Source organism: Salmo salar, chromosome ssa15 (genome assembly GCF_905237065.1).
Source record: "Salmo salar chromosome ssa15, Ssal_v3.1, whole genome shotgun sequence".
NCBI lineage: Eukaryota > Metazoa > Chordata > Actinopteri > Salmoniformes > Salmonidae > Salmo > Salmo salar.
Genome location: NC_059456.1, coordinates 12,482,480 through 12,507,828, shown reverse-complemented (window position 1 = coordinate 12,507,828; position 25,349 = coordinate 12,482,480). Strand labels below are relative to the sequence as shown.

At 42.0% G+C, this 25,349-nt stretch overlaps 1 protein-coding gene across 4 annotated transcripts in view; it reads right to left on the bottom strand.

Moving 5' to 3' along the window:
- Positions 1 to 1,400: 1,400 nt before the first annotated feature.
- smarca2 (SWI/SNF related BAF chromatin remodeling complex subunit ATPase 2) overlaps positions 1,401 to 25,349 on the bottom strand; it is a 150,417-nt gene continuing 126,468 nt past the window's right edge. For all 4 annotated transcript variants that reach the window (XM_045695465.1, XM_045695464.1, XM_045695466.1 and 1 more), the window contains 3 exons: positions 19,427 to 19,562; positions 4,866 to 5,029; positions 1,401 to 2,415 (listed from right to left, as the gene is read on the bottom strand). In XM_045695465.1, coding sequence (XP_045551421.1) covers positions 2,380 to 2,415; positions 4,866 to 5,029; positions 19,427 to 19,562 — 336 coding nt within the window. In that variant the 3' untranslated portion in view covers positions 1,401 to 2,379. The remainder of the gene's footprint in view (positions 2,416 to 4,865; positions 5,030 to 19,426; positions 19,563 to 25,349) is intronic.

The following is a 25,349-nucleotide window of genomic DNA, read 5'->3' as shown; positions in this document are numbered from 1 at the left end:
TGTTAAACTGCAGTATGGAGAGATTAGGATAATGGCAGCAGCTAGGACTACTAACTGTTAAACTGCAGTATGGAGAGATTAGGATAATGGCAGCAGCTAGGACTACTAACTGTTAAACTGCAGTATGGAGAGATTAGGATAATGGCAGCAGCTTGGACTACTAACTGTTAAACTGCAGTATGGGGAGATTAATGGCAGCAGCTTGGACTACTAACTGTTAAACTGCAGTATGGAGAGATTAGGATAATGGCAGCAGCTAGGACTACTAACTGTTAAACTGCAGTATGGAGAGATTAGGATAATGGCAGCAGCTTGGACTAACTCTGGTTGGGAGATTAATAGCCAACTGTTAAACTGCAGTATGGAGAGATTAGGATAATGGCAGCAGCTAGGACTACTAACTGTTAAACTGCAGTATGGAGAGATTAGGATAATGGCAGCAGCTTGGACTACTAACTGTTAAACTGCAGTATGGAGAGATTAGGATAATGGCAGCAGCTAGGACTACTAACTGTTAAACTGCAGTATGGAGAGATTAGGATAATGGCAGCAGCTTGGACTACTAACTGTTAAACTGCAGTATGGAGAGATTAGGATAATGGCAGCAGCTAGGACTACTAACTGTTAAACTGCAGTATGGAGAGATTAGGATAATGGCAACAGCTTGGACTAACTGTTAAACTGCAGTATGGGGAGATTAATAGCAGCAGCTTGGACTACTAACTGTTAAACTGCAGTATGGAGAGATTAGGATAATGGCAGCAGCTAGGACTAACTGTTAAACTGCAGTATGGAGAGATTATGATAATGGCAGCAGCTTGGACTACTAACTGTTAAACTGCAGTATGGAGAGATTAGGATAATGGCAGCAGCTAGGACAACTAACTGTTAAACTGCAGTATGGAGAGATTAGGATAATGGCAGCAGCTAGGACTACTAACTGTTAAACTGCAGTATGGGGAGATTAGGATAATGGCAGCAGCTAGGACTAACTGTTAAACTGCAGTATGGAGAGATTAGGATAATGGCAGCAGCTAGGACTACTAACTGTTAAACTGCAGTATGGGGAGATTAGGATAATGGCAGCAGCTTGGACTAACTGTTAAACTGCAGTATGGGGAGATTAATGGCAGCAGCTTGGACTACTAACTGTTAAACTGCAGTATGGAGAGATTAGGATAATGGCAGCAGCTAGGACTACTAACTATTAAACTGCAGTATGGAGAGATTAGGATAATGGCAGCAGCTAGGACTACTAACTGTTAAACTGCAGTATGGGGAGATTAGGATAATGGCAGCAGCTTGGACTACTAACTGTTAAACTGCAGTATGGAGAGATTAGGATAATGGCAGCAGCTTGGCCTAACTGTTAAACTGCAGTATGGAGAGATTAGGATAATGCTTAGGATAATATAGAGAAATCGTAATGGCGTATTTTTGTAGGCACTCACTCCGCCATGGTTCGTTGGACGAAACCTATGGGAAAATGAATGTTTTTGTAGGTCTTTGGATAAACAGAGAAATAAGGTCTGTGGGAAACAGGTTTAGGAGATCGTACATTTTGTTCTATGAGATAATCTTCATCAGCTAACATCACTTCTTGTGAATTTTGAAGCATTTATGTAATAATTAAAAAAACAACACAACATAAAGGTCATGTTACTGACTGATATTATAGAACATAAAGGTCATGTTCCCTGACTAATATTATAGAACACAACATATAAGACCTCCTAAGCCTGTTAACCTCAGACCTTATTTTCTGCCTTTATTCCAAAACCCCATTCATTTTCCCCATAGGAATGGCTGAACGAACCAGAGGCAAATCATTTCCTGTTGTTAGGACTACAAGCTGGGGAGCTCTAAAGGAGACTAATGCTAATGGGCCTGAGTAGTGGGAAATATAACATTAGATACGATATATCTATACTGCCATGATATAAACACTTTAAAAAAAGCTATTATATAAACTAAGCATTTGCAAGCATATGTGTTGTTTGTAACCAAATGTTGTTGATTCTGAATTTGTTTTTAATCTCATTGAATTAAAGCATAAATATATAAAATGTACAAACACGCATAAAATATAGATTCTCCACAATGTTTGATCTTTAAAATATTCCTGTAGGGTAAACTAAGAAGAATATTGCCATAGAAAACCCTGTGCTGTCTGTCATCCTGTCTGTACTGTACTAACATAGTCACATGCCATCACTATGGTGGGGACAGCTCTGAGAGAAAACATCCATATAGTAGAAAGAGAAAGAACAAAGAAAACCAAAAATGATTGAATAAGTGCCATACTGTAGAAAATAAAAGAAAGAAAGAAAGAAAGAAAGGATTATCTTGTTAAGTCCTAAGGATCAGCCTTCCTCTTCTTCACTCATCTTCACTTCTGCTCTCCTCAGACTGATTCTGCAAAGGAAGACAACACTATGAGGTCATCAACAGTGGACCTGCTGGGATGAGACTTCACCAGACCACAGGAATTAACAACCTAACAACCAACTCAACATCCCAACTCTAGAATAGCTCAGAGAACAAAGAGAAGAGAGAAGAGGAGAGAGAAGCATAACTTACCTTTCCTCCTGAACTCAGAAGAGCAGAGAAAGAGAGAGAGAGACAGAAAGACAGAGGGGGAGAGAGATAGTGAAAGAAAGAGAGAAATTGAGAGAGGTAAACATGGAGAGAGAGAAAGAGACATGGAGAGATAAACATGGAGAGGTAACGAGAGAGAGAGACATGAGTGGAGAGAGAAAGAGAGACATGGAGAGACAGAAAGAGAGACATGGAAAGAGAGAAAAACATGGGGATGGAGAGAGACATGGAGAGAGACATGGAAAGAGAGAAAAACATGGGGATGGAGAGAGACATGGTGAGAGAGAAACACGGGGATGGAGAGACATGGAGAGAGAGAGAGAGAGAGAGAGACAGAGAGACATGGAGAGAGAGAAATAGAGAGATGGAGAAAGAAAGAGAGACATGGAGAGAGAAAGAGAGATGAGAGAGTGAAAGAGAGACTTGGAGAGAGAGAAATAGAGAGATGGAGAGAGAGACGGAGAGAAAGAAAGACGGAGAGACATGAGTAGAGAGAGAAACATGGAGAGAGAAAGAGAGACACAGAGAGTCTTCTGTGAGTGTAATGTTTACTGATAATTTGTATTGTTTATTTCACTTTTGTTTATTATCTACTTCACTTGCTTTGTCAATGTAAACATAAACTCAGCAAAAAAAGGAACGTCCTCTCACTGCCAACTGGGTTTATTTTCAACAAAATTAACATGTGTAAATATTTGTATGAACATAACAAGATTCAACAACTAAGACATAAACTGAACAAGTTCCACAGACATGTGACTAACATAAATTGAATAATGTGTCCCTGAACAAAGGGGGAGTCAAAATCAAAAGTAACAGTCAGTATCTGGTGTGGCCACCAGCTGCATTAAGTACTGCAGTGCATCTCCTCCTCATGGACTGCACCAGATTTGCCAGTTTTTCCTGTGAGATGTTACCCCACTCTTCCACCAAGGCACCTGCAAGTTCCCGGACATTTCTGGGGGGAATGGCCCTAGCCCTCACCCGCCGATCCAACAGGTCCCTGACGTGCACAATGGGATTGAGATCCGGGCTCTTCGCTGGCCATGGCAGAACACTGACATTCCTGTCTTGCAGGAAATCACACACAGAATGAGCAGTATGGCTGGTGGCATTGTCATGCTGGAGGATCATGTCAGGATGAGCATGCAGGAAGGGTACCACATGAGGGAGGATGATGTCTTCCCTGTGACGCACAGCGTTGAGATTGCCTGCAATGACAACAAGCTCAGTCCGATGATGCTGTGACACACCGCCCCAGAACATGACGGACCCTCCACCTCCAAATCAATCCCGCTCCAGAGTACAGGCCTCAGTGTAAAGCTCATTCCTTTGACGAAAACGCGAATTCAACCAGAGAAGACCGCGACTCGTCAGTGAAGAGCACTTTTTGCCAGTCCTGTCTGGTCCAGCGACGATGGGTTTGTGCCCATATGTGACGTTGTTGCCGGTGATGTCTGGTGAGGACCTGCCTTACAACAGGCCTACAAACCCTCAGTCCAGCCTCTCTCAGCCTATTGAGGACAGTCTGAGCACTGATGGAGGGATTGTGCGTTCCTGGTGTAACTCGGTGTCCCACAGGTGTAATGTTTGGATGTACCAATCCTGTGCAGGTGTTGTTACATGTGGTCTGCCACGGCGAGGACGATCAACTGTCCGTCCTGTCTCCCTATAGCGCTGTCTTAGGCGTCTCACAGTACAGACATTGCAATGTATTGTCCTGGCCACATCAGCAGTCCTCATGCCTCCTTGCAGCATGCCTAAGGAACGTTCACGCAGATGAGCGTGAACGTTGGTGTTTTTCCAGAGTCAGTAGAAAGGCCTCTTTAGTGTCCTAAGTTTTCATAACTGTGACCTTAAATGCCTATTGTCTGTAAGCTGTTCAGCTCCACAGGTACATGTTCATTAATTGTTTATGGTTCATTGAACAAGCATGGGAAACAGTGTTTAAACCCTTTACAATGAAGATCTGTGAAGTTATTTGGATTTTTACTAATTATCTTTGAAAGACAGGGTCCTGAAAAAGGGACATTTCTTTTTTTGCTGAGTTTATGTTTCCCATGCCAATAAAGCCCTTGAATTGAATTGAGAGAAAGAGAGAGACACATGGAGAGAGAGAAGCATGGTAAGAGGGAAAGAGGGAGAGAGAGAGAGAGAGAGAGAGACGCGGAGAGAGATAGCATCATAAGAAAACAGCAGGTCAAACACATTTACCCTGTTCGTCTGAAAACCGCCCTGGACCCCAGCAGGTTGTCATGGTGACTTACGTTGTCATCCTGGTCATCGTCGCTGTCATCGTCACTGACGACGGGTTTGGCCTTGGAGCGACTCAGTCTCTTCTTGCCTTTGTCCTTGTTATGGTGACGGGCTCCGATGCTGCTACCGCCACACTCCTTCTTACCTAGCATTATCTTCACCCTCACTGAATTAGCTGCAGAGGAGAGCGAGAGACAGGGGGATGAGGAGAGAGAGAGGGATGAGGAGAAAGAGAGATCAACTCCCATATCAACTGACTGAAATACCCCTGTATGCCATCACAGCAGCAAGATTTGTGACCTGTTGTCACAAGAAAAGGGCAACCAGTGAAGAACAAACACCATTTAAATACAACCCATATTTATTATCTACTTCACTTGCTTTGGAAATGTTAACATATGTTTCCCATGCCAATAAAGCTCTTAAATTGAATTGAATTTGAAAAGAGAGAGAGATGAGGAGAAAGAGTGGGGTGAAGAGAGAGGAGGAGAGAGATGAGGAGAGAGAGCGAGAGAGAGAGAGAGAGAGAGAGAGAGAGAGAGAGAGAGAGAGAAAGCATTACGGGCCAATAAATTACATGGTACTAAACAGGCCTACTGATGGCTTGCAAACAGTACAGAAATCTACCAAAAAGCAACCAGTAGCCAAAAAATACAAGCTCTCTTAACATTCTCCTGAGGCAATGAAAGGTGTACATTTGGCCGTTTGGAACATAAACTTTATATTTGACAAATTAGCCTCCTTGGTTAATCCAAAAAGAATAGATCATTTTAAATGGTTCAATAATGATTGGAGAAATCTAAGAAAATCATTGAGAAATCCATCTAATTAAAAACACAAAGAACCAGAAAACAAAAATATAGACCTTCAATATGGGGAAACACTGAAGCAATACAGACACACTCTAACAACAGATAAGGAGCAGTTGGATTTCCTATATGGAAATGAGGAATCCATAGAATCAAACCACTTCTGGGAAAACTGGAATAAATTAAACAAACCTCATCATGAGGGATTGGCTATCCAAAATGGGGATATGTGGAGAAATCACTCAGCAAACCTCTACGGCAATAAATCAAATCAAATATTATTGGTCACAATACACATGGTTAGCAGATGTTAATGTGAGTGTAGCGAAATGCTTGTGCTTCTAGTTCCGACAGTGCAGTAATATCTAACAAGTAATCTACCAATTCCCCAACAACTTCCTAATACACACAAATCTAAAGGGGTGGATGAAAATATGTACATATACATATACGGATGAGTGATGGCCGAGCGTCATAGGTAAGATGCAGTAGATGGTATAAAATACAGTATATACATGTGATATGAGTAATGTAAGATATCAAATCAAAGTTTATTTGTCACGTGCGCTGAATACAACAGGTTTCACCTTACAGTGAAATGCTTACTTACAGGCTCTAACCAATAGTGCAAAAAAGGTATTAGGTGAACAATAGGTAGGTAAGGAAATAAAACAACAGTAAAAAGACAGGCTATATGTAAACATTATTAAAGGGGCATTATTTAGAATGGCATTGTTTAAAGTGACGAGTGATCCATTTATTAAAGTGGCCAGTGATTGGGTCTCAATTTAGGCAGCAGGCTCTCTGAGTTAGTGATGGCTGTTTAACAGTCTGATGGCCTTGAGATAGAAACTGTTTTTCAGTCTCTCGGTCCCTGCTTTGATGCACCTGTACTGACCTCGCCTTCTGGATGATAGCGGGGTGAACAGGCAGTGGCTCGGGTGGTTGTTGTCCTTCATGAGCTTTTTGGCCTTCCTGTGACATCGGGTGGTGTAGGTGTCCTGGAGGGCAGGTAGTTTGCTCCCGGTGATGCGTTGTGCAGACCGCACCACCCTCTGGAGAGCCTTACGGTTGTGGGCGGAGCAGTTGCCGTACCAGGCAGTGATACAGCCCGACAGGATGCTCTCGATTGTGCATCTGTAAAAGTATGTCAGGGTTTTGTTGACAAGACACATTTTTCAGCCTCCTGAGGTTAAAGAGGCTCTCTGTTGTTCCATCTTTACCACACTGTCTGTGTGAGTGGACCATTCCAGTTTGTCAGTGATGTGGACACCCAGGAACTTAAAAAAAAAACTGTACACCTTCTCCAATGCTGTCCCTTCGACGTGGATATTGGGGTGCTCCCTCTGCTGTTTCCTGAAGTCCACGATATGGAGAGATTGAATATGTCCGCAAACACTCCAGCCAGCTGGTCTGCGCATGCTCTGAGGACGTGGCTAGAGATGCCATCTGGGCCAGCAGCCTTGCGAGAGTTAACAAGTTAAAATATTTTACTCACGTCAGCCACGGAGAAGGGGGGGGGGGCACAGTCTTTGTTAGTGAGCCATGACGGTGGCACTGTAATATCCTCAAAGCGGGCAAAGATGTTGTTTAGATTGTCTGGAAGCGTGACGTCGGTGTCTGTGACGTGGCTGTTTTTGTAGTCAGTGATTTCCTGTAGACGCTGCCACATATGTCTCGTGTCTGAGCCGTTGAATTGCGACTCCACCTTGTCCCTGTACCGGCATTATGCTTGTTTGATTGCCTTGCGGAGGGAATAACTAAACAGTTTAAATTCAGCTATATTTACAGTCCTCTTTTCATGGTTAAATGAGGTGGATTGGGCTTTCAGTTTTGTGCGAATGCCTCCATCCATCCACGGTTTCTGGTTAGGGTAGGGTTTAATAGTCACAGTGGGAACAACATCTCAAATGCACTTCTTAATAAACACACTGAGTCAGCGTATAGGTCAATGTTGTTCTCTGAGGCTGACCGGAACATATTCCAGTCCGCCTGATTAAAACAATCTTGAAGTGTGGCTTCCGATTGGTCAGACCAGCGTTGAATGGTTCTCGTCACTGGTACATCCTGTTTGAGTTTCTGCCTATAAGACGGAATGAGCAAGATGGCGTCGTGGTCAGATTTGCAGAAGGCAAGGCGCGGGAGGGAATTGTATGCATCGCGGAAGTTAGAGTAGCAGTGCTCGAGAGTATTAGCTCTGCGAGTCGTGCAATCAATGTGCTGATAGAATTTATGTAGCATTGCTCTCAAATTTACTTTGTTAAAATCTCCAGCTACAATAAATGCAACCTCCAGTGATATGGTTTCCAGTTTACATAGAGTCCAGTGAAGTTCCTTGAGGGACGTTTTGGTGTTCGCTTGAGGGGGAATGTACACAGCAGTGGCTATAACTGAAGATACTTCTCTTGGTAGGTAAAATGGCCGGCATTTGATTGTAAGGAATTCAATGTCGGGTGAGCAGAAGGACTTTAGTTCCTGTGTGTTGTTATGATTACACCAAGAGTTGTTAATCATAAAGCATACACCCCCCATCCTTCTTCTTACCAGAGAGATGTTTATCTCTGACGGAGTGATGCATGGAGAAGCCCGGTTGCTGAACCGATTCCGACAGCATATCCCGAGAGAGCCATGTTTCCGTGAAACAGAGAACGTTACAATCTCCGATGTCCCTCTGGAAGGCAACCCTTGCTTGAATTTCGTCAAGCTTGTTGTCAAGAGACTGGACATTGGCGAGTACTATACTCGGGAGCGGTAAGAGATGTGCACATCTACGGAGCCTGACCAGAAGACCGCTCCATTTGCGGCGCCGTTGTTTTGGGTCGGCTACTGGGATCAGATCCAATGTCCTGGGTGGTGGTCCGAACAAAGGTCTGCTTCGGGAAAGTTGTATTCCTGGTCGTAATGTTGGTAAGTTGACGTTGCTCTTATTTCCAATAGTTCTTCCAGGCTGTATGTAATAATACTTAAGATTTCCTGGGGTAACAATGTAAGAAATAATACATAAAAAACAAAATACTGCATAGTGTCCTAAGAACGCGAAGCGAGGCAACCATCTCTGTCAGCGGCATTTTCAATTCCACTATAACATTTTCAATATAACAAAGAGCCCAGAACAAAAAGATATACAAGAAAAATTACAAATCCTTGAATCAGCAGTCAAAGACTATCAGAATTATCATTGGGAAAACTATACACTCTCCAACCCAAAAAGGACAGTGGTGCTGATGGTATTTTAAATGAAATGATCAAATATACAGACCACAAATTCAAATTGGCTATTCTCAAACTCTTCAACATTTTCCTCACTGCAGGTATTTTTCCCCGATATTTGGGACCAAGGATTGATAACTCCAATCTATTAAAATGGAGACAAATTTGACCCAAATAATTACAGAGGAATTTGCGTTAACAGCAACTTGGGGAAAATTCTCTGCAGTATCATAAATAGCAGACGTCCTGAGCAGAAGCCAGATTGGATTTCTAAAAAATGATCATACAACAGAGCACATTTCCACCCTCCTCACTCTGACAAACAAGTAAACCAAAACACATTTCCACCCTCCACACTCTGACAAACAAGTAAACCAAAACACATTTCCACCCTACACACTCTGACAAACAAGTAAACCAAAACAAAGGCACAATCTACTCGTGTTTTGTAGACTTCAAGAAAGCATTTGATTACATTTGGTACAAAGGTCTTTCTATAAGCTAATAGAAATTGGTACTGGAGGGAAAACATATGATATTATTAAATCAATTAAATCAAGTTCAATTTCCTATTACACTGTGACAAATACTCAGACCTAAGATAATATTTCTTTCCCAAATGTATCATTCAGTACAACGAATTTGAAACAATAAAAGATGAAGAAAAAAAATCTATATTTATTGGGTGAAAAGCCAAAATGTTCAGGCAGCCAAATATGTGTCCTCCTGCCACAACCTGAGGGACAGCCAGTGAAAAGTGCAATGTAATGCCGATAATATTTCCCATTTAGTTTTGTCTTTCATACCAGGTCATGTGTCTTCTCAGTCATGTTGAGGCTGGTCTACTACTATTGCTTTAATATATTATTATTCTCATTAATATTGTTGTTGTAGTTGCTGTTAATGGTAATCCCATTTCCACTACTACTATTATTATTGCTGTTACTTATGTAAACTTTGACAATGTAAGTAATTTAACTTGCCATGTCAATAAATGAGGAGAGAGAGAGGGGTGAGGAGAGAGAGAGGGGGGTGAGGAGAGAGAGAGGGGGGTGAGGAGAGAGAGAGGGATGAGGAGAGAGAGAGGGGGGTGAGGAGAGAGAGAGAGAGGGGTGAGGAGAGAGGGGGGTGAGGAGAGAGAGAGGGGGATGAGGAGAGAGAGAGGGGGATGAGGAGAGAGAGAGGGGTGAGGAGAGAGGTGAGGAGAGAGGGGGATGAGGAGAGAGAGAGGGGTGAGGAGAGAGAGGGGGATGAGGAGAGAGAGAGAGGGGGATGAGGAGAGAGAGAGAGGGGGATGAGGAGAGAGAGAGGGGGATGAGGAGAGAGAGGGGGATGAGGAGAGAGAGAGGGGTGAGGAGAGAGGTGAGGAGAGAGGGGGATGAGGAGAGAGAGAGGGGTGAGGAGAGAGAGGGGGATGAGGAGAGAGAGAGAGGGGGATGAGGAGAGAGAGAGGGATGAGGAGAGAGAGAGAGGGGTGAGGAGAGAGAGAGGGGTGAGGAGAGAGAGGGGGATGAGGAGAGAGAGGGGGGTGAAGAGAGAGAGGGGTGAGGAGAGAGAGAGAGGGGTGAGGAGAGAGAGAGAGGGGTGAGGAGAGAGAGAGAGGGGGATGAGGAGAGAGAGGGGGATGAGGAGAGAGAGAGAGGGGGATGAGGAGAGAGAGGGGGATGAGGAGAGAGAGAGACCTAATTAAATACATTGGGGGAAAAAAGTATTTGATCCCCTGCTGATTTTGTACGTTTGCCCACTGACAAAGAAAGGATCAGTCTATAAATGTAATGGTAGGTGTATTTGAACAGTGAGAGACAGAATAACAACAAAAATATTCAGAAAAACGCATGTCAGAAATGTTATAAATTGATTTGCATTTTAATGAGGGAAATAAGTATTTGACCCCCTCTCAATCAGAAAGATTTCTGGCTCCCAGGTGTCTTTTATAAAGGTAACGAGCTGAGATTAGGAGCACACTCTTAAAGGGAGTGCTCCAAACCGCAGCTTGTTACCTGTAAAAAAGACACCTGTCCACAGAAGCAATCAATCAATCAATCAATCAATCAGATTCCAAACTCTCCACCATGGCCAAGACCAAAGAGCTCTCCAAGGCTGTCAGGGACAAGATTGTAGACCTACACAAGGCTGGAATGGGCTACAAGACCATCACCAAGCAGCTTGGTGAGGTGACAACATTTGGTGCGATTATTCGCAAATGGAAGAAACACAAAAGAACTGTCAATCTCCCTCGGCCTGGGGCTCCATGCAAGATCTCACCTCGTGGAGTTGCAATGATCATGAGAACGGTGAGGAAATCAGCCCAGAACTACACGGGAGGATCTTGTCAATGATCTCAATGCAGCTGGGACCATAGTCACCAAGAAAACAATTGGTAACACACTATGCCGTGAAGGACTGAAATCCTGCAGCGCCCGCAAGGTCCCCCTGCTCAAGAATACATATACATGCCTGTCTGAAGTTTGCCAATGAACATCTGAATGACTCAGAGGACAACTGGTGAAAGTGTTGTGGTCAGATGAGACCAAAATGGAGCTCTTTGGCATCAACTCAACTCGCCGTGTTTGGAGGAGGAGGAATGCTGCCTATGACCTCAAGAACACCATCTCCACCGTCAAACATGGTGGTGGAAACATTATGCTTTGGGGGTGTTTTTCTGCTAAGGGGACAGGACAACTTCACCGCATCAAAGGGACGATGGATGGGGCCATGTACCGTCAAATCTTGGGTGAGAACCTCCTTCCCTCAGCCAGGGCATTGAAAATGGGTCGTGGATGGGTATTCCAGCATGACAATGACCCAAAACACACGGCCAAGGCAACAAAGGAGTGGCTCAAGAAGAAGCACATTAAGGTCCTGGAGTGGCCTAGCCAGTCTCCAGACCTTAATCCCATAGAAAATCTGTGGAGGGAGCTGAAGGTTTGAGTTGCCAAACGTCAGCCTCGAAACCTTAATGACTTGGAGAAGATCTGCCAAGAGGAGTGGGACAAAATCCCTCCTGAGATGTGCGCAAACCTGGTGGCCAACTACAAGAAACGTCTGACCTCTGTGATTGCCAACAAGGGTTTTGCCACCAAGTACTAAGTCATGTTTTGCAGAGGGGTCAAATACTTATTTTTCTCATTAAAATGCAAATCATTTTATAACATTTTTTACATGCGTTTTTCTGGATTCTTTTGTTGTTATTCTTTCTCTCACTGTTCAAATAAACCTATTAAAATTATAGACTGATCATTTCTTTGTAAGTGGGCAAACGTACAAAATCAGCAGGCGATCAAATACTTTTCCCCCCCCACTGTAGGTACAGTATAATAAAGTTTACGGAATAGACTAGAGTATATATGGTAGTGAGACAGCAGAGTATTCACTACAGACAATGGATGGTAATGAGACAGCAGAGTATTCACTACAGACAATGGATGGTAGTGAGACAGCAGAGTATTCACTACAGACAATGGATGGTAATGAGACAGCAGAGTATTCACTACAGATGCCACTTAGCAGACAGTACCAGTCAAAAGTTTGGACACACCTACTTTTTCAAGGGTGGTTCTTTATTTGTACTATTTTCTACAATGTAGAATAACAGGGAAAATATCAAAACGATGAAATGACACATACTGTATGGAATCATGTAGTAACCAAAAAAGTGCTAAACAAATAAAAATATATTTTATATTTGAGATTCTTCAAAGTAGCCACCCTTTCCCTTGATGACAGCTTTGTACACTCTTGGCATTCTCTCAACCGGCTTCACCTGGAATGCTTTTCCAAAAGTCTTGAAGGAGTTCCCACATATTCTGAAAACTTGTTGGCTGCTTTCCTTCACTCTGCGGTCCAACTCATCCCAAACCATCTCAAATGGGTTGAGGTCGGGTGATTGTGGAGGCCAGGTCATCTAATGCAGCACCATCACTCTCCTTCTTGGTCAAATAGCCCTTACACAGCCTGCAGGTGTGTAGGGTCATTGTCCTGTTGAAAAACAAATGATAGTCCCACTAAGCCCAAACCAGATGGGATGGCGTATCACTGCAGAATGCTGTGGTAGTCATGCTGGTTAAGTTTGCCTTGAATTCTAAATAAATCACTGACAGTGTCACCAGCAAAGCACCCCCACACCTCCTCCTCCATGCTTCACGGTGGGAACCACACATGCGGAGATCATCCGTTCACCTACTCTGTGTCTCACAAAGACACAGCAGTTGGAACCAATGATCTCAAATTTAGACTCAGACCAAGGACAGATTTCCACCGGTCTAATATCCATTGCTCGTGTTTCTTGGCTCAAGCAAGTCTCTTCTTCTTATTGGTGTCCTTTGTTAGTAGTTTCTTTGCAGCAATTCAACCATGAAGGCCTGATTCACAGTCTCCTCTGAACAGTTGATGTTGAGATGTGTCTGTTGAACTCTTGTGAAGCATTTATTTGGGCTGTAATCTGAGGCTGGTAACTCTAATGAACTTATCCTCTGCAGCAGAGGTAACTCTGGGTCTTCCTTTCCTGTGGCGGTTCTCATGAGAGCCAGTTTCGTCATTGCGCTTGATGGTTTTTGTGACTGCACTTGAAGAAACTTTCAAAGTTCTTGAAGTTTTCCGTATTGACTGACCTTCATGTCTTAAAGTAATGATGGACTGTTGTTTCTCTTTGCTTATTTGAGCTGTTCTTGACATAATATGGACCTGGTCTTTACCAAATAGGGCTATCTTCTGTATATCACCCCTACCTTCTGGAAGCAACATCAGCACAATAACTGTTCGTCGGGAGCTTCCTGCATTTGAAACCCTTTACAATGAAGATCTGTGAAGTTATTTGGATTTTTACGAATTATCTTTGAAAGACAGGGTCCTGAAAAAGAGACTTTTCTTTTTTTGCTGAGTTTATGTACAAATACTCCAGAGAAATATGCTGGGAGTGGGGTATTTGCTTTGGATATTAGTGACCACTGTCCCATTGAATGTGTGAGGGATATAAAAATGCCTAGTTTTAAACCTTGTTTTATCAACAAGAGGAATTTAAATGTGACCTTAATGTTGGTGACTTTGATTGTATTGCATCTATACCTGACCCAGAGTTGGCTCTGAACCATTTCTGAAATGTTTTCAATTGTATTGTAGATAAACATGCTCCCTTTGAATTAAAAATAGGTATTGGCCTTGGTTCTGTCCAGAGCTATCTGAAGTCATACACAATAGAGATGCTGCCTGGGCCAAAGCTAGATTCACAGACTCGGGCCCAGACTGGCAGTCATTCAGGCAATTTGAGAAATCTGTGTAAAACAAGTTAAAAAAGCTAAATCTGATTATTATGTTAATACACTATCTGAATGTACAGGGAACCCTGCTAAATTCTGGAAAGTTGTTACGTCAATGAAGGGTTGTGTCTCCTCTTCTCTCCCCCAATAAATTCATTTCGATTCTGGCCCTATTACTGACAAAATTGATATCATTAATGCATTTAATCACCATTTTATCTCTGTAGGCTTTATATTTGAATGTATTTCATAGCCAGCTCTTGAAAATAATAGTTTGGATGTTGATGGTGAAAATCTATTGAATCATACTGAAAATCCTGGTCAGGAGTTTCATTTCGGAAATTCGCTGATAAAGAAGTCATGTACTCTTTGCTAACATTAAACCCCAAAAAATCCACAGGGGCTGATCATTTGGAGCCTGGTCTGCTTAAGTGTGCAGCACCCCTTATTGCTGGCTCTGCAGCCCACATTTTTTATTTAACATTCTTATCAGGAAGTATTCCAAAAGCATGGAAATCTACATATGTGCTGCCACTCCATCAGGGTGGGGATACAAATGATCTTGACAACTTTCGCCCCATTTCAAGACTACCGTAATTTCCGGACTATAAGCTGCAACTTTTTCCCCACGCTTTGAACCTCGCAGCTTAAACAATGACGCGGCTAATATATGGATTTTTCCCGCTTTCAATTTTTTTCTCTCCAAAAAAAAAAAACACATTCTGTGACGTGCTCAGTTTTTTGGCGGCATTAAGCTTTCATTAGACCAATGAAATTGCCGAACGGGTTAAGGTCAAACAACTTTTTTGTTTACTGTTTAGATTAAATCGAGCCCTCTCAAACTTCCCATCATTCTGATTACGATAGTCATTTTGTCACCCTCATCATCGCAAAGACACGGAGAAATGCATATGATGCAGCTTTCAAGTTGAAGGCGATTGATCTGGCTGTTGGAAAAGGAAATAGAGCTGCTGCACGGGAGCTTGGTCTTAATGAGTCGATGATAAGACGTTGGAAACAGCAGCGTGAGGAATTGACTCAGTGCAAAAAGACAACTAAAGCTTACTGCTAATTTTTTATTTTTTGTTACAAGCCGTGTTTCGTTAAAGCCTATTTATTTTTGTTACAAGCCGTGTTTCGTTAAAGCCTGTGTAAAGTTCATTTGTTTCAATGTACCTGCGGCTTATAGTGATGTGCGGCTTATTTATGTTCAAAATAAGAATTAAAAAAAATTCAGTGGGTGCGGCTTATATTCAGGTGCGCTCAATAGTCCAGAAATTACGGTACCTTGTTTAGCTAAGGTTCTAGAATACTTGTTTAATGTACAACTTCATTCCTTTTTATCTGATAATTGTATTCTTAATATTCACCAATCAGGGTTTAGGCCTGGGCATAGTACTACCACAGCAACCACGCTAGTTGTTAATGATCTTGTCAATGCCTTGGATGCTAAAAAGAGCTGTGCTGCCTTGTTCATTGACCTGTCAAAGGCGTTCAACACTGTTGATCATTCTGTTTTGCTGAAGAAAGTGCAAAAAATAGGCCTGGTATATACAGGTTGTTTATGGTTTCAGAATTATCTTTATGACAGAACTCAGGGCCATCTTAATAGATGGGGTTAAATCTGAATTATCTTAGTGACAGAACTCAGGCCATCTTCATAGATGGGGTTAAATCTGAATTATCTTAGCGACAGAACTCAGGCCATCTTGATAGATGGGGGTTAAATCTGAATTATCTTAGTGACAGAACTCAGGCCATCTTGATAGATGGGGTTAAATCTGAATTATCTTAGTGACAGAACTCAGGCCATCTGGATAGATGGGGTTAAATCTGAATTATCTTAGCGACAGAACTCAGGCCATCTTGATAGATGGGGTTAAATCTGAATTATCTTAGCGACAGAACTCAGGCCATCTTGATAGATGGGGTTAAATCTGAATTATCTTAGCGACAGAACTCAGGCCATCTTGATAGATGGGGTTAAATCTGAATTATCTTAGTGACAGAACTCAGGCCATCTTGATAGATGGGGGTTAAATCTGAATGATCTTAGCGACAGAACTCAGGCCATCTTGATAGATGGGGTTAAATCTGAATTATCTTAGCGACAGAACTCAGGCCATCTTCATAGATGGGGTTAAATCAGAATTATCTCAGTGACAGAACTCAGGCCATCTGGATAGATGAGGTTGAATCTGAATGTGTTGAGATTCAAAAAGGTGTTCCTCAGGGTTCTATTTTGGGTCCATTATTGTTCACCTTGTATATTAATGACATAGGAAACACTGTTAATACTTGTAACATTCATCTCTACACAGATGACAGGTTTGTATTCCTGTGCCGCCTCAGTGCAGCTGGTCATTCGTGAGCTTCAGCATCACTTTGATTCAATTCAGAAATCACTTACAGATCTTAAATGAGTGTTAAATATAAGTAAAACCAAGCTCATGCTGTTCTCTAGTTCATGAAATGTTGACCCTGAGGACCTGCATATCTGTGCTATACATGGAGCCCAAATTGAACTTGTTTGTCAATATAAGTACCTGGGTGTCTGGATTGATGACAAGTTGTCCTTCGTAACGTATATAGAACATCTGAATAAGAAGCTAAGATTGCTTTTTTTATATCTAAATAAATCATGCCTCAGTATTGAAAATAGGAGAAAGATTGTTCAAACAACGCTTTTCCTTGTATTGGATTTTGGTGATATTGTTTACATGCATGCGGCAACCTGTTTGAAAACCCTTGGACGCAGTCTACCATTCAGCAATACTTTTATCACAGGGGACAATTTTAGGACATTGTAGTCTGTATAAAATGTGGGATGGACTTCTCTTTTATTTATTTACAAAGCAATCTGACAGAAACTCCCTCCATATGTAACTTAATTTATTCATTTAAGAATCATAAGTTACCAAACCCGTTCTCAGGAATGGATAACACCAGAGATCCCTTCAGTCTACAAAGATTTTTTTGCCCCTAATTTGTGGAACAATCTGCAGAGTTCATTGTTGAATGAGATTGCTTTTATTAAATGTGTTTATTTTGTTGTTGTGTGCTGCATTATATTGTTTTATACACATGTGTATGTTTTATTATTCTGTTTTTATTGTAATGTATACAGGGCTCACTTGTAAAATAGATTTTTAATCTCAATGTGACTCCCTGTTTAACTTCATCGGGGTAGGGGGCAGTATTTTGAAGTCCGGATGAAAAGCGTGCCCGTAGTAAACTGCCTGCTGCTCGGGCCCAGAAGGTAGGATATCCTCTCTGGGCTAGGTGGGACGAAATCGTCCCACCTACTCAACAGCCAGTGGAATCCCGTGGCGCGTTATTCAAATACCTTAGAAATGCTATTACTTCAATTTCTCAAACATATGACTATTTTACACCATTTTAAAGACAAGACTCTCGTTAATCTAACCACACTGTCCGATTTCAAAAAGGCTTTACAACGAAAGCAAAACATTAGATTATGTCAGCAGAGTACCAAGCCAGAAATAATCAGACACCCATTTTTCAAGCAAGCATATAATGTCACATAAACCCAAACCACAGCTAAATGCAGCACTAACCTTTGATGATCTTCATCAGATGACAATCCTAGGACATTATGTTATACAATACATGCATGTTTTGTTCAATGAAGTTCATATTTATATCAAAAACCAGCTTTTTACATTAGCATGTGACTAGCATGTGACTAGCATTCCCACCGAACACTTCCGGTGAATTTACTAAATTACTCACGATAAACGTTCACAAAAACATAACAATTATTTTAAGAATTATAGATACAGAACTCCTATATGCACTCGCTATGTCCGATTTTAAAATAGCTTTTCGGTGAAAGCACATTTTGCAATATTCTGAGTAGATAGCCCGGCATCACAGGGCTAGCTATTTAGACACCCAGCAAGTTTAGCACTCACCAAAGTCAGATTTACTATAAGAAAAATGTTATTACCTTTGCTGTTCTTCGTCAGAATGCACTCCCAGGACTTCTACTTCAATAACAAATGTTGGTTTGGTCCCAAATAATCCATAGTTATATCCAAATAGCGGCGTTTTGTTCGTGCGTTCAAGACACTATCCGAAGTGTAAATAAGGGTCATGGATTACTCCATGTTTTGCTTTCGTTGTAAAGCCTTTTTGAAATCGGACAGTGTGGTTAGATTAACGAGAGTCTTGTCTTTAAAATGGTGTAAAATAGACATATGTTTGAGAAATTGAAGTAATAGCATTTCTAAGGTATTTGAATATCGCGCCACAGGATTACACTGGCTGTTGAGTAGGTGGGACGCAAGCGTCCCACCTAGCCCATAGAGGTTAAGAAGGAAAGAAATTCCACAAATTAACTTTTAACAAGGCACACCTGTTAATTGAAATGCATTCTAGGTGACTACCTCATGAAGCTGGTTGAGAGAATGCCAAGAGTGTGCAAAGCTGTCATCAAGGCAAAGGGTGGCTACTTTGAAGAATCTAAAATATAAAACATATTCTGATTTATTTAACAAAAAAGCGTCCCACCTAGCCCATAGAGGTTAACGAGAAGTGTATCTTTAAAATGGGATATAATAATTGTATGTTTGAGAAATTTGAATTATGAGATTTTTGTTGTTTTGAATTAGGCGCCCTGCTATTTCACTGGCAGTTGGCGAGTGTCCCCCGCTAGCGTCCCACATACCCCAGAGAGGTTAAAGAAATAATACAAATAAATATAAAAAAAACTTGTCACAACACAACTGATTGGCTCAAACGCATTAAGAAGGAAAGAAATTCCACAAATTAACAAGGGACACCTATTAATTGAAATGAATTCCAGGTGGCTGGTTGAGAGAATGCCAAGAGTGTGCAAAGCTGTCATCAAGGCAAAGGGTGGCTGTTTGAAGAATCTCAAATATAAAATATTGTTTAACACTTTTTTGGTTACTACATGATTCCATATGTGTTATTTCATTGTTTTGATGTCTTCACTATTATTCTGCAATGTAGAAAATAGTAAAAATAAAGAAAAACCCTTGAATGAGTAGGTGTGTCCAAACTTTTGACTGGTACTGTATGGGTAGTCTAGGGAATCGAAACCACTGTCCTGGCATTGCAAGAGCCATGCTCTACCAACTGAGCTCCAGAGGACCACATGACAGACAAGTCAAGTACACATCCACAGAGATACAGTATTTTTCAGTTGGATGAGTTGAGTACCTTGCATTGATTTTACATTAAATTATAAATTATTTATTGTCAAGAGAGAGGGAGGGGAGAGGGAGAGAAAGAGAGAATCCTTTATCTTACACTCTGCCTCCGACTCTTCCTCATCATCATCATCATCATCGTCATCATCGCTGTCCTCTTCACTCTCCTCCTCCTTTACGATTCTCTGTCTGGCACTCTTAAATACAGACTGGAGCACGATGGAGTCCTCATAGATCTACAGCACATAGACATAACATCATAGGTCTACAACACAGACACCACGTTATAGATCTACAACACATAGACATAACATCATAGGTCTACAACACAGAGACACCACACCATGTTATAGATCTACAACACATAGACATAACATCATAGGTCTACAACACAGAGACACCACACCACGTTATAGATCTACAACACATAGACATAACATCATAGGTCTTCAACACAGAGACACCACACCACGTTATAGATCTACAGCACATAGACATAACATCATAGGTCTACAACACAGACAGACACCGTGTCATAGACATTATAGTATGGGATTGGTTGAAGCTCAACGTTAAATTAAAATCTCCCTATCATCATATCTAAGCCAACATGACACCAATGTCGATGAAAGTTTTCGCAAATCAACTTGATTGGAGGTACACAACACACTCCCTGCCTGTCGTCATGATCTGTCCGGCCGTTACCAAGAACCACATACCGGATTGTTGACAGTGTTGTTAGCATTAGGGTCGTCAGACAATGTTTTGTCCAAACCTTGCTCAAATTCTAGACTTCATATTAAAACGAGACTACAGCGTCCATAATGTGACCATTACATTTAGATTCCTTTGGACTGAATACGCTTGTAGGTGCAACAGTTTTTATAAAATTCACAATTTATTGCTCTCACGTGCACATTGCCGTCCATTAAGAACCAACGATGTCCTACCTTTTTGTAGCATTTCTGACAATGCTAACATCTTTTCATCCAAATATCAGAGTTCTAAAAACCCTCTTATGATGGGATAGAAGTTCTTATGTGATTAATGGTGGTCGGACACATATATATGAAGCTAGCCACAATAAGGATTAGCGACAATAGTGGACTTTGCTGTTATCCTTCAAAATAAAAGTATGGCATAATTCTACTATTTGTATTCATTTGCATCACTGTCAATGACATACTTTTATTTTGAAGGCAAACCGCAAATTCCACTATTGTGCCTGATCCTTATTGCTGCTAGCTTCACAACACATAACCCGGTCCGGCCGAGCCTCACTAGCCAGATGAAGCTAGCTGGCTGCTTATAACGTTAACTTTGGGCAACAGGGTTAAGTAGCTGGCTAGCTATTTATTTTCATGAACTGAAGTTCAATTTCAATAGTCGAACAACAAGTGGCAACCTAGCTAATACTTACTCAAGGATTCCTAAATCATTGCTAAGAATAATGAAAATGACTGCAGTTTCTACTGGTCATTGTTTTCAGGCTGGTTGTATTGGTGCTAGCTAGGTACGAAGCTAAAGCTAGCTACCCCAGAAGTTGCGGTCGAACAAATGATGCTTTATTACCAATGCCATATTGTAAACACATCGTTCGTGGCCGGTGTTTGCTTGTTTGCAGAATTTTTTGTACAGCTTTGACAGTGCTACTGTATCTTTTTTGACACGCAAAGACCCGAATGGCGTTCCATAGTATGTATGTCGTGAAGCTAATAGCAGTGACGCTATTACTGTGTAACTCCGGTAGGGAAACATCTGAAAAATAGCGAGGGTGGTAGTGTGTACTGGTGATCGACCAGTCGGCGAAAGCCAACATCATCCACGACAGAGAACGGTTGATTGTCAAAGGCAATGAATTCCATTATCTTGGCTTTAATGGATTTCACCTTTTGAGTTGTCTCGCTTACATTTTCTTACTCTTTCAAATGTCTGCTCGACTTGTTGAATGCTCGATCCACACAGCAGACATTGTGGGCAAGGTTAGGAATGCTGTGTTGCACGTGTAGCGCAAAATTTTACATGGCGTAATTACGTCATGTACCTACGTTATATAGGTACGCAAGGCAGCTTTGACATAGGTTTTTAACATTGCCGTTAAACTAGACATCGGGCCGATACCGATATGTTCACCGATATATCGTGCATCCCTAGTAGTAGGTCAAAGCTGTGTTCTGGAAAGCCTTGGTAGTGCATGGGTGAAGTAGGCATTATGGTGCTCATATGAATTTCCTTTCTTAATTCGGCTTCAGACCAATACCTATTCTCACTTAAAACAGACAATAGATCTACGACACATAGACAGGCAGAACATCATAGATACTATTACGGAAACCCAGACGCAAGCTGCCCAGTGACGCGAGCCTACCAGATGAGCTAAATGCCTTTTATGCACGCTTCGAAGCAAGCAACACTGAAGCATGCACGAGAGTACCAGCTGTTCTGGATGACTGTGTGATAACGCTCTCGGTAGCCGATTTGAGCAAGACTTCTAAACAGGTCAAAATTCACAAAGCTGCGGGACCAGATGGATTACCAGGAGGTGTGTACTCAAAGCATGCGCTGACCAACTGGCAAGTGTCTTCACTGACATTTTCAACCTCTCCCTGACTGAGTCTGTAATACCTACATGTTTCAAGCAGACCACCATAGTCCCTTTGCCCTAGGAAGCAAAGGTAACCTGCCTAAATGATTACCGCCCCGTAGCACTCACGTCGGTAGCCATGAAGTGTATTGAAAGACTGGTCATGGCTCACATCAACAGCATTCTCCCGGATACCCTAGACCCACTCCAATTTGCATACCGCCCCAACAGATCCTCAGATGATGCAATCTCTACTACTCTCCACACTGCCCTTTCACACCTGGACAAAAGGAACACGTACAGTTGAAGTCAGAAGTTTACATACACCTTAGCCAAATACAATTAAACTCAGCTTTTCACAATTCCTGACATTTAATCCTAGTAAAAATTCCCTGTCTTAGGTCACTTAGGATCACCACTTTATTGTAAGAATGTGAAATGTCAGAATAATAGTAGAGAATGATTTATTTCAGCTTTTATTTCTTTCATCACAATCCCAGTGGGTCAGAAGTTTACATACACTCAATTCGTATTTGGTAGCATTGCCTTTAAATTGTTGAACTTGGGTCAAATGTTTCAGGAAGCCTTCCACAAGCTTCCCACAATAACCCTGAGTCAGGTTTGTATGCCTCCTTGCTCACACACGCTTTTTCAGTTCTGCCCACAAATTGTCTATGGGATTGAGGTCAGGGCTTTGTGATGGCCACACCAATACCTTGACTTTGTTGTCCTTAAGCCATTTTGCCACAACTTTGGAAGTATGCTTGGGGTCATTGTCCCATTTGGAAGACCCATTTGCGACCAAGCTAAAAAAACCTTCTAACTGATGTCTTGAGATGTTGCTTCAATATATCTACATAATTTTCCTCCCTCATGATGCCATTTGTTTTGTGAAGTGCACCAGTCCCTCCTGCAGCAAAGCACCCCCACAACATGATGCTGACATCCCCATGCTTCACGGTTGGGATGGTGTTCTTCGGCTTGCAAGCTTCCCACTTTTTCCTACAAACAAAACGATGGTCATTATTGTCAAACAGTTCTATTTTTGTTTCATCCAACCACAGGACATTTCTCCAAAAAGTATGATCTTTGTCCCCATGTGCAGTTGCAAACTGTAGCCTGGCTTTTTATGGCGGTTTTGGAGCAGAGGCTTCTTCCTTGCTGAGCGGCCTTTCAATTTATGTCGATATAGGACTCGTTTTACTGTGGATACAGATACTTTTGTACCTGTTTCCTCCAGCACCTTCACGAGGTCCTTTGCTGTTATTCTGGGATTGATTTCCACTTTTCACACCAAAGTACGTTCATTTCTAGGAGACAGAACGCACCTCCTTCCTGAGTGGTATGACGGCTGCGTGGTCCAATGATGTTTATACTTGCGTACTATTGTTTGTGCAGATGAACGTGGTACCTTCAGGCATTTGGAAATTGCTCCCAAGGATGAAACAGACTTGTGGAGGTCTACAATTTTTTTCCTGAGGTCTTGGCTGATTTCTTTTGATTTTCCCATGATGTCAAGCAAAGAGGCACTGAGTTTGAAGGTAGGCCTTGAAATACATCAACAGGTACACTTCCAATTGACTCAAATGATGTCAATTAGCCCATCAGAAGCTTCTAAAGCCATGACATAATTTTCTGGAATTTTCCAAGCTGTTTAAAGGCACAGTCAACTTAGTGTATGTAAACGTCTGACCCACTGGAATTGTGATACAGAGAATTATAAGTGAAATAATCTGTCTGCAAACAATTGTTGGAAATATTACTTGCGTCATGATGTCCTAATAAACTTAGAAAACTAGCTTGTTAAGAAGAAATTTGTGGAGTGGTTGATAAACGAGTTTTAATGACTCCAACCTAAGTGTATGTAAACTCCCGACTTCAACTGTATGTGCGAATGCTGTTCATTGACTACAGCTCAGCGTTCAACACCATAGTGGCCACGAAGCTCATCACTAAGCTAAGGACCCTGGGACTAAACGCCTCCCTCTGCAACTGGATCCTGGACTTCCTGACGGGCCGCCCCCAGGTGGTAAGGGTAGGCAACAACACGTCTACCACACTGATCCTCAACACGGGGGCCCCTCAGGGGTGTATACTTAGTCCCATCCTGTACTCCCTGTTCACTCATGACTGCATGGCCAGGCATGACTCCAACACCATCATTAAGTTTGCTGACGACACAACAGTGGTAGGCCTGATCACCGACAACGATGAGACAGCCAACAGGGAGGAGGTCAGAGAACTGGCAGTGTGGTGCCAGGACAACAACCTCTCCCTCAATTTGAGCAAGACAAAGGAGCTGATCGTGGACTACAGGCAAAGGCGGGCCGAACAGGCCCCCATAAACAGCGACGGGGCTGTAGTGGAGCGGGTTGAGAGTTTCAAGTTCCTTGGTGTCCACATCACCAACAAACTATCATGGTCCAAACACACCAAGACAATCGTGACGACAAAACCATTTCCCCCTCAGGAGACTGAAAAAAGTTGTCATGGGTCCCCAGATTCTCAAAAAGTTCTACAGCTGCACAATTGAGAGCATCCTGACCGGTTGCATCACCATGGTATGGCAACTACTCGGCATCTGACCGTAAGGCGCTACATAGGGTAGTGCGAACGTCCCAGTACAGCCCTGGGGCCAAGCGTCCTGCCATCCAGGACCTATATAATAGGCGGTGTCAGAGGAAGGCCCATAAAATTGTCAGAGACTCCAGTCACCCAAGTCATAGACTGTTTTCTCTGCTACCACACGGCAAGCTGTACCGGAGCGCCATGTCAAGGACCAAAAGGCTCCTTAACAGCTTCTACCCCCAAGCCATAAGACTGCATTTCACGGTAAGGTCTACACTTGTTGTATTCGGCGCATGTGACAAATAAAGTTTGATTTCATTTGATCTACATTACATAGACAGGCACAATGTCATAGATCTACAACACATAGACACCATGTCATAGATACACAACACATAGACAAAACATGATAGATATACAACAGACAGACAACATCAAAGATCTACAACACATAGACAGATGTAACATTATAGATACACAGCACATAGACATACAGACCATCACAGCTCTACAACACATAGACAGGCATAAGATCATAGATTTACAACACATAGACAGAGGTAACATTGTAGACCTACAACACATAGAAAATACCAACATCATAGATCTACAACACATAGGCTGCGTTCAGACAAGCAGCCCAATTCTGATATTTTTTTCAATAACGGATCTTTTGAACATTCAGATCAGCTCTGACAAAGATTTGAAAAGATCTGATGTGATTGGTCAAAAGACCGATTGTTGAAAATAAGATCACAATTTGTCTGCCTGTGTGAAAGCAGCCAGTGACAGACATAACATCATATACTGTATCTACAACACCTAGAATGGCAGCACATCATAGATCTACAACACATAGACAGACCTATCA